At 39.7% G+C, this 10,451-nt stretch overlaps 1 protein-coding gene across 2 annotated transcripts; it reads left to right on the top strand.

Moving 5' to 3' along the window:
• The first annotated feature begins 364 nt into the window (after positions 1-364).
• LOC139535923 (ras-related protein Rab-5B-like) lies at positions 365-3,751 on the top strand. 2 transcript variants are annotated; one of them, XM_071335884.1, is made up of 6 exons: positions 365-505; positions 1,271-1,616; positions 1,904-2,055; positions 2,417-2,539; positions 2,649-2,742; positions 3,113-3,751. In XM_071335884.1, exons 2-6 carry the CDS (start codon positions 1,457-1,459, stop codon positions 3,235-3,237), a joined length of 654 nt encoding a protein of 217 aa, XP_071191985.1. In that variant the 5' UTR covers positions 365-505; positions 1,271-1,456; the 3' UTR covers positions 3,238-3,751. The 2 variants fall into 2 exon arrangements, with proteins under 2 accessions (XP_071191985.1, XP_071191986.1); XM_071335885.1 differs by lacking the exon at positions 365-505 and adding an exon at positions 607-983.
• Positions 3,752-10,451: the final 6,700 nt, after the last annotated feature.

Here is a 10,451-nt window from a genome sequence, read left to right as displayed (position 1 = left end):
TGCTCATATCTAGCCTATTCTATTCTTTGCTCAGCTCTATTTTGCGTGGCTTTTCTATTTTATTATGCTCAGATATAGTCCTATTCTTTTCTAGCGTTTTCGTCCACTATTAAGTGATGGGATTTTGATAACTGTTTCAAAGGACAAGGGTTTATGATGCGAGTAAGAGTTGATAGATATTTTATTATATTCTGCTCAGATCTATTCTATTGTGGAGCATTTGATCATTTTTGCCCACCAAAACATTCACTACCTCGACCATAGGAGTTTTGTACTGGGGGTTTCATTTCAGAACACTACTCTGGAGGACGAGACTACTTTGCACTCAATAGCTTACATCTCTTCCCCGAAAGTTTCTGTGGGGGAAGGATAGACTTTTACCAGTAGACAATTGGGTAAAAAGCTGTCAATCTGTTACCGCCCCAAAACACCGGAATTACGAGATGGGACAACGCAGTCTGTATCTCAACTAAAAAGACAAAGGATAAACAGCAACATTTGCCAGGTATAGTCGCAATGCAATTTAAAACAAACAAAATCTGAAGTTATTTTGTGTGGAACGACGCTCTGATGTGACCACTCTGGGGCGCTGTCGACAGATTCCTTACGGACGGGGTCGTGTTGACTTGCGGAATATGACCTAGGGACAGGAATGGGGTTAATCACTAATGAGTGGACTGAAGAAGTGGGGGAGGGGTTGATAACTTATTAAATGGTTATTAAATATGTATAGCATATAGGCTTTATGTCAACCGACCATCTGTAGGCCTATTCCTAGTAGGTAATAGTAAGTAACATGTTACATTGTTGCGGGGTAGCCAACCTGGACTCCGCGGTCGACGTGGGGCCTATAGTCAACGTAATTAGTCTCTGAGGCGAGGGCATGCTGGGGTACCTATAAGCCTAATGGTCAACTCAGTGTTGCAGAAAAAGATGAGAAGATCAAGTCTGTTTTGAAAGTTATTGTCTGCTACATTTGCAACGTAATTATTGATGCTATTGAATTATTTTATTTTCACTCATTGTTCAGTTGTAGGCTAACAAATAAGAGATGGTTTTATAAATCAGGTTTTAGTAAGTAGCACAGGCTTGTAATGCTTCCTAAGTACTAGTGGCTATTCCCTAGATGAAAACTGATTACAGCAGCATGCAAACTAGTGTAGATATATTTTGATATAATATGTGCTTCACGGGTGATTGTGTGACAGGTTGCCATTATGATAAAAGTCCAGATTCTGGGATACATCTGTTGTTGTTTTTTGTCTTATAGATTTCCATTTTTCATCTGGCAGACGGGTCCCATTGTCCTTGAGAGCGGTACCCCCCCCCCCCCCCCCCCCTCACACTGCTCCTCTCTCCAGCTGTCACTTGAAGCTCCTTTTCCTTCTGTCCCCCCACTCTCAACACCCCCCACCCCCAATTTCCCCAACAACCCCCTCACGGACACACAGCCCCGATGGCAGGGCGCCCATCACGACCCAGTGGCCAGCCCCAGTCCAGTAAGGTGAGCCAGTTTAAATTGGTTCTACTGGGGGAGACATCTGTGGGGAAGTCCAGCCTGCTGCTGCAGTTTGTCAAAGGCCAGTACCAGGACTTCGGGGAGAGCACCATTGGGGGTAGAGTACCAACCATACACCAGAATACTCTCCTCTGTAGACCAATATGACTTCTTCTTCAAGTCATTTTATTCAGACTTTTACATCTGGTCATCTGACCTCCTCCTTTCTGTTTGTCCATATGATAACATTTCCCACAGAGACTTGTTCACATTTTGCACACTTTTCCTCTATCGTTCTTTTCTATCTGACCCACAAGGTTTTCTTTTTCCTCAATCTACGTATCAGTCAACTCCTCTCACTACTATTTTGTAGGCTAAAGCATCTCCCATGTTCTCTTCTCTCAGCGGCCTTTCTGACTCAGATGGTGAGTGTGGACAGTGCCATGGTGAAGTTTGAGATCTGGGACACGGCTGGTCAGGAACGCTACCACAGCCTGGCACCTATGTACTACAGAGGAGCTCAGGCAGCCATAGTGGTCTATGACATTACCAACACAGTATGTACATCTTAGATGATAACATGTCCCTCTCCTTTATCAAATGCTCCATCTCCCCCTTCATCTCGCTCTCTCTCTCATCCCCTCTCACAATCCTCCTGTAAAGCCCTTCTCCTTCCTGCACAATGACTCCTATCTCTTCCTCTCACTTTTTCCACTCATATGTAGTGAAGTTTTTCACCAACAATGCTTAGCGTCTGTTAATTATTCTTGCCAGAAATTTCGCAAATATCCTACATTTACACTATACCACTTGTGCACAGGTTTGAGCCAGATGTTTGAGAAGGACATGCATTTCAGGCTAGTATATCTTCCCTGTTCCTTCTGGCCATATCTCATCTTTATTTTCTGCTCTGGATAGGAGACCTTTGTACGGGCCAAAGCTTGGGTGAGCGAGCTCCAGAAACAGGCCAGTACAAACATGGTGATAGCCTTAGCGGGCAACAAAGCCGATTGGTCTGCTAACAGAGCGGTGGAGTATACGGTAAGCTCCTGTGTGCATACCTCACACCCAAGATAGTGAGATAATGGCCAAATGCTTGTGCAGTGATGTGTGTGTGTAGCAGGTCTGTATGTCTGTGGTGTTTTTTCAGGATGGTCAGGGTTATGCTGCTGACAACAGTCTTCTCTTCATGGAGACCTCTGCCAAGACAGCCATGAATGTCAACAACCTCTTCCTGGCCATAGGTGAGTCACATCTGACACGCCATCATCCAAATTCATAGTGTTGAAATGGGCTGTTGGAGATGACACTGACTTTCTTTCTCGAGGGCTTCCATATTTAATGTTATGTACTCGTTATCAGTCAAAACTAATCATAACACAATTCCTAACAGAGCATTTGTTTTTGCTATGGATAGTTTACTCCTTACCTTGACACATCTAAGGGATAATGTCCCTCTGTATCCACAAGAGGGTGATAACACCTCACTGTACACCCAAATATGAGCAGTGATCTCCTTGTTTATACCGTTGCCATCTCAACTATAAGCAACACATACTATAATTGTTCTATGTGGTATACAGTACCATGATTTGTTGTCTCTCTTTTTTCTAGCCAAGAAACTGCCCAAGAGTGAGCCACTGGGTGGAGTAGCTGGCAGTGCTGGGGTTCGAGGAGGACCTCCAATGGACCTCAGACAGCCTACCCAGACCAGCCCTGCCCAGTGCTGTGGAAACTGAGGAGGGATGGGGGAGAAGAGAAGCAAGCTCACATCTGAGGGAGGAGGGAAGTTTAAAGAGATTTTCCAGAGAAAAGAAAGGAGCGTAAAAGAGAGTGTAGCATGCAAATGAGTTAAAGGAATGATGAGGGACAAATACACTGAGTGTACAAAATCATTAGGAACTCCTTCCTAATATTGAGTTGCACCCACCCAACTGGTCAAGCTATGTCATGGAAAGAGCAGGTGTTCTTAATGTTTTGTATACTCAGTGTATGTAGATCAATGGGAGGAAAACACGCACTACAATAAGATGAACTTCTATTAAAGTTATCACTTCCCAACATGTTTTTGTCAACTCGGCACTACTGGACAGCCACTGACCCAGCCAGATAAAATACACTTACTGTATGGTCTGTACGTGATCTTTATGCTCTTTAGTCTTAGCTATTATCATAACACTCCTCTAACCTTTCCACATTTACGTGGGTTTATTTGATATTATGAAAATAAATGAAATGATGTTGAGATACAGACTGCGTTGTCCCATCTCGGTGTTTACACTCAGCAGTTCTCCCAGTAGGCTAGAAACTAAGGCCAATTGAACACGTGGTGTGGGGTTATGAAGTTCTTGGCAAATGCTGCCAATCTGAGGACACAAACAGGAAGTGACATCACATTGGTCTTTCAGGCGGTGCGGACACACTAGGCCAAAGCGATTAAAACAGAGGCGGAGGCCAAATGTCTGTTTGCAAAAAGCACACAGATCATTTCTCTGAGAACACATGGTCAAAGCTCCCAGCAGTCCCTCCTATGACTGCATATCAAATTGCTTTTATCCATGTTCATTTGCCTCTCTATCTTAGTTGGACATTTATATTATCAGCTCTGCTGTACAGTTTCTGAGCCTCTCACCAGTACTATGTAGTCCCTAAAAGAGGAAGTGACAATAAATGTTTTTTTTACCACATCTCCTTTACTAATAAATGTGCAATACTAAGGTGTACTCAGTTGGCCTGTACTATAGGAACGTTTTCTATGTTGCAGTTATAAATAGAATGTATAGAACCATGTACAGTACAGGTAACCCTAATGTTACAGACTGTTCACCGGTGATGGTTGAACAAAATTATTGGCCAATTGCAAAGAGATGGTGATAAAAACAGTGGAACTAAGACAATGAGAAGATCAATGTCCTTTATCCGATTTGCCTCTTTTGTTTCTGTCCTGTTTTAATTACCACAGACGCATTGCTCACTGCAAATATTACTGTGTTATAGTTTCATAGAATTCCCTGTGTGTGTATTGTTTTATAAACACAAAGTATATATTTGTCTAATGGTGTTCCAATATAGCATCATAAAAGCACTATATGCCCAAGCTTTTTATAACAATGTGCATTGCCCATGTATGCATATCCTATATCGCAGTCTCAATTTCTTGTTTTAAAATGTTTACAAATAAGTGCCTTTCTTTTTTCATCTTTAATTGTTTGTTGGTCCATTCATGTGCAATTTGATTGTCACGATTGTCGTCGGGAGAAGAGGACCAAAGTGCAGCGTGGTACATATTCATAATACTTTTAATAAAGATGAACACTCGAACAAAAACGACAAACGAACAGTTCTGCAAGGTGCAACAAAACACTAAACAGAAAATAACCACCCACAACTAAAGGTGGGAAAACAGGCTACCTAAGTATGGTTCTCAATCAGAGACAACAATTGACAGCTGCCTCTGATTGGGAACCATACCAGGCCAAACACAATAGAAATAGAAAACATAGACATACAAACATAGAATGCCCACCCACATCACACCCTGACCAAACAAAAAATATAAACATACAAAGCAGCGTGACATTGATAATACATAATTGATGTGATAAGATAACATGTTGTAAGATGAAATATTTTATACACCTGCACATTTCTCTATTTCTTCTTTAAAATAATCAAATTCATTCTAAAAATACATACAATTTCTTATTAGGTAACTATTTGGTGAAAACATGATGATAAAGCATAAGCATTACCACTCAGGAAGGAATATAGCTGTTTTTTTGTGAAACATTTATTTGTGCCATTTTAGAGCATGTCATATGATTTTTATTTTACCTTTATTTAACTAGGCAAGTCAGTTAAGAACAAATTCTTATTTTTAATGACGGCCTAGGAACAGTGAGTTAACTGCCTTGTTCAGGGGCAGAACAACATATTTTTACCTTGTCAGCTCCGGGATTCGATCTAGGCTACCTAGTGGTTAGCAGCAAATCCTGTTTGCAAGTGCAAACCACAAAACTAGTTGTGCAAACTTACTGCAGCATGCTTCTGCTAATGTATCACACAATTTGAGCCAAGTATGTGCCAAGTATAGAAATAAGTTTGTATTAAAGATACAGTTGAGTCGGACGTCTACATACACTTAGGTTGGAGTCATTAAAACTTGTTTATCAACCACTCCACAAATTTCTTGTTAACAAACTATAGTTTTGGGAAGTCGGTTAGAACATCTACTTTGTGCATGACACAAGTCATTTTTCCAGCAATTGTTTACAGACAGATTATTTAACTTATAATTCACTGTATCACAATTCCAGTGGGTCAGAAGTTTACATACACTAAGTTGACTGTGCCTTTAAACAGCTTGGAAAATTCCAGAAAATTATGTCATGGCTTTAGAAGCTTCTGATAGGCTAATTGACATAATTTGAGTCAATTGGAGGTGTACCTGTGGATGTATTTCAAGGCCTACCTTCAAACTCAGTGCCTCTTTGCTTGACATCATGTGAAAATCAAAAGAAATCAGCCAAAACCTCAGAAAAAAAATTGTAGACCTCCACAAGTCTGGTCCTTGATCCTTCTGATCAATCAGAACAACAGCAAAGGACCTTGTGAAGATGCTGGAGGAAACGGGTACAAAAGTATCTATATCCATAGTAAAACGAGTCCTATATCGACATAACCTGAAAGGCAGCTCAGCAAGGAAGAAGCCACTCCTCCAAAACTGCCATAAAAAAGCCAGACTACGGTTTGCAACTGCACATGGGGACAAAGATCACACTTTTTGGAGAAATGTCCTCTGGTCTGATGAAACACAAATCGAACTGTTTGGCCATAATGACCATCGTTATGTTTGGAGGAAAAAGGGGGAGGCTTGCAAGCCGAAGAACACCATTCCAACCGTGAAGCACGGGGGTGGTAGCATCATGTTGTGAGGGTGCTTTGCTGCAGGAGGGACTGGCGCACTTCACAAAATAGATGAGGCAGGAAAATTATGTGGATATATTGAAGCAACATCTCGAGACAACAGTCAGGAAGTGAAAGCTTGGTCGCAAATGGGTCTTCCAAATGGACAGTGACCCCTAGCATACTTCCAAAGTTGTGGCAAAATGGCTTAAAGACAACAAAGTCAAGGTATTGGAGTGGCCATCATAAAGTCCTGACCTCAATCCTATAGAAATTTTGTGGGCAGAATTGAAAAAGTGTGTGTGAGCAAGGAGGCCTACAAACCTGACTCAGTTGCATCAGCTCTGTCAGGAGGAATGGGCCAAACTTTACCCAACTTATTGTGGGAAGGTTGTGGAAGGCTACCCGAAACGTTTGACCCAAGTTAAACAATTTATAGGCAATGCTACCAAATACTAATTGAGTGTATGTAAACTTCTGACCCACTGGGAATGTGATGAAATAATTAAAAGCTGAAATAAATAATTCTCTACTATTATTCTGGCATTTCACATTCTTAAAATAAAGTGGTGGTCCTAACTGACCTAAGACAGGGAATTTTTTTACGAGGATTAAATGTCAGGAATTGTGAAAAACTGAGTTTAAATGTATTTGGCTAAGGTGTATGTAAACTTCCGACTTCAACTGTACATTAGTAGTTTTTCAGAAAATACTTAAATGTTCCTCAAGATAAATTGTGACATCAAGTTGCATTAGAGATATAAGACACATAACCGTTCATCAACATAACAGGTACTGTATTGCGTGTTAAGAAACCTTAAGTACATACTGAACAAAAATATAAATACAGCATGTAAAGTGTTGGTTCCATGTTTCATGAGCTGAAATAAAAAATAATCACAGAAATGTTCCATACGCACAAAAAGCTTATTTCTCTCAAACGTTGTACACAAATTTGTTTATATCCCAGTTAGTGAGCATTTCTCCTTTGCCAAGATAATCCATCCACTTGACAGGTGTGGCATATCAATACGCTGATTAAACAGCATGATCATTACACACAGGTGCACCTTGTGCTGGGGACAATAAAAGGCCACTCTAAAATGTGCAGTTATATCACACAACACAATGCCATATATGTCTTGTTTTGAGGGAGGGTGCAATTGTCATGCTGACTGCATCAGTGTCCACCAGAGCTGTTGCCAGAGAATATAACTTACATTTCTCTACCATAAGCTGTTTTAGAGAATTTGGCAGTACATCCAACAGGCCTCACAACCGCATACCACGTGTAACCACGCTAGTCCAGGACCTCCACATCAGCTAAGGAGTATTTCTGTCTGTAATAAAGCCCTTTTATGGGGAAAAACTCATTCTGATTGGCTGGGCCTGGCTCCCCAGTGGGTGGGCCTGGCTGCCAAGTAGGTTGGCCTATGCCCACCCATGGCTGCACCCTTGCACAGTCATGTGAAATCCATAAATTAGGGCTTAATGAATGTATTTCAATTGACTGATTTCCTTATATGAACTGTAACTCAGGAAAATCTTTGAAATTGTTGCATGTTGCGATTATATTTTTGTTCAGTATATCTCCAGCAGAAAGAGAAATTCAGGCAACAGAAACAGAATAGAAGTAGTTAACATGTAAATCACAAGTATCAAAGTTAGAAAGTAACATATTTAAATCTTATTCCTAACTTCACATCCCTTCCACTAAGAGCTCCATTCTGACTTGAGATACACACAAAGCCCCAACAATACACAAAACCTAGTGTTGAAGGCAGTGTAAGATTTGCACCCAAGTTCACATTCATATTACACACGCAGTAAAAAAGACTTCTAGGTAGCCATGGAAACTTAGCCAATTTCAAAAGGTGAGGATTGGAAAACAGATAAATTCCATTTGACCTCGCTAGCTTAAAATATGGACAGAAATGTTGATAAAGTATGCGTCCCAAATGGCACCATATTCCCTTTATAAGGCACTACAAAGAGAATAGGGTGCCATTTGGGATTCATTTTGGGCCATAAGAAAATGTATAGGTAGCAACTCCAAGTCAAAAGATTATCATCAGGTCTTGTGTTAATGGTTAGGGGTAGAAAAATTATAAAAACAAAGGATATATTGTCCAGCAATGTCAGATACAAAAAGATAACATGTAAAGTTTCTCCCAATTCAGTAGTTTCACTGCAACCATGCAAGCATGACCTTAAAAGCACCGAGTAGCATGCAGTACTGTTACTGTATGTGTAAATAGAAAATATTATCAGGTATCATTAAAGTTTTACAATTAAATGGATTGTTCCCTTTGTCAATCATGCTAGTATCATACTAACTTCAAATGATGGATGTCTGATAATAACTAAAGCTAGATTAGATTCAGGAAATTCATATTAAATCTTTCAAATTCATCTTTCATATTTATAAAATGCCTTAAGGTGAGGCAGGAAAGGCACCAAGTACTTCTTAGATCAAATAAATGTCGACGTGAGACAATGATGGTTTAACACCCATAAATTCCCTAAAAACATTCCCTGTAGTATAGTAGCTAGCTCCTTGGCTGCCTGCTATTGTGATTACAATCTTGCCAGCATCTGATCTTATAAGAGCACAAAAACAGCTATTATCGTCTTACAACTCTAAAGTATGTAGAGCTGAGCAATTAGTGCTTTTTGAGGTCGGTTTGGTTTTGGTTCGATTATTTAAAAAATCATCACGGTTTTCGATTTTGGTTTAGATCATTTCTTTAGACATTAAATGCACTATGTGGGTTGAATTCTGCAACACAGAACAAAACAATGAATAAAGTCCCATGATGGCAGTGACTGCCCATTACTGCTTATCACTTATTAACCATCATTTATTCACATGACTTTAATAAAATATTTCAGTTGTGTATTTTACAAGATTATTATTATTTAATTCCATGTCATCATCTCATCTCTATAGAGCTGCTGTATATGCCGTCTGACAAAATCACTATTTTAGTAGTTCTTCAAAGTAAACAAGGCATATTTTTATGACTGCTGAATACAAACTATCAATCGCTTAGATCATGTATTTTCAGATAGAGATACCTTGCGAAACAACTGCTCTATCACTCTCAATCACACGTTCTTCTGTCTCTTCTCTCTGTCTGTGTCTGCCCCACACAGACTGGCCAAGTATGCGCAAAATGGGTTATGGTCATTGTAGTTAATTACCACATTTCTGTGCAAAACTAAGTAGAATATTGGCCTGTTGGAAACTACAACTCCCTACTACATCGCACAGTTCGGCTTGATCGGATTTATCTCTAGAGAAACTGCGCATTGAGCTCATAGAAAAAAAACTGAATGAAATGGAATTCAAATAATTGAACTTTAAACATTTTTGTTAATCGCTCAGCACTATCAGTATGTGATCTATAAATCACATAATTTGACTGTTTAGAATGCTAGAGGTCTGTGGTGTGTCCTGAAACATATCTGATAGTTCAGTGTACGCAAACAGTCTTAAGTGATCATCAGTCACTAATAAACAGAGGGAGGTCATTTGCCTTTTGTGCCGAACGGCAGGAAAACTAAACACGTAAGTGCGACCTTGCAAGTCATGCCGAGGGAGAAAGACGTCTGTAGACATTACTGGAATTCCCCCGTGCCGGATTGCGCTAAGACAACTCCCAATGTTGACAATACCCTTTTATAAACATTTGATCGATGTATATATCATAGAAGAGTGTAATTGTCTTTAGGCCAGCTGTTTTTAGTCAAGAATTTTGTGTTTTTAATGTAAAATGTTTTTGTTGTACTGTATGTGGGTTTATAGTTTTGTTTAATGTTGTGTTAGTCAGTTGTTTTGTCTGAAACATTGTTCCCCCTGCTGCTATTGGACCAGGTCTCACTTGGAAAAGAGATGTTATCTCAATGAGAAAAACCTGTATAAATAAAGGTACATTTAAAAAAATATATATATATTAAAAAAAAAAGTGTCGATGGATTGTATGAGCGCACTGATCCAAGAACAGATTTTTTTTTAACCCTTTTTCAAGATGTAAAAAAAGGTATG

The sequence above is a fragment of the Salvelinus alpinus genome, chromosome 12, assembly GCF_045679555.1.
Source record: "Salvelinus alpinus chromosome 12, SLU_Salpinus.1, whole genome shotgun sequence".
NCBI lineage: Eukaryota > Metazoa > Chordata > Actinopteri > Salmoniformes > Salmonidae > Salvelinus > Salvelinus alpinus.
This window is presented reverse-complemented; position numbering and strand designations above follow the sequence as displayed.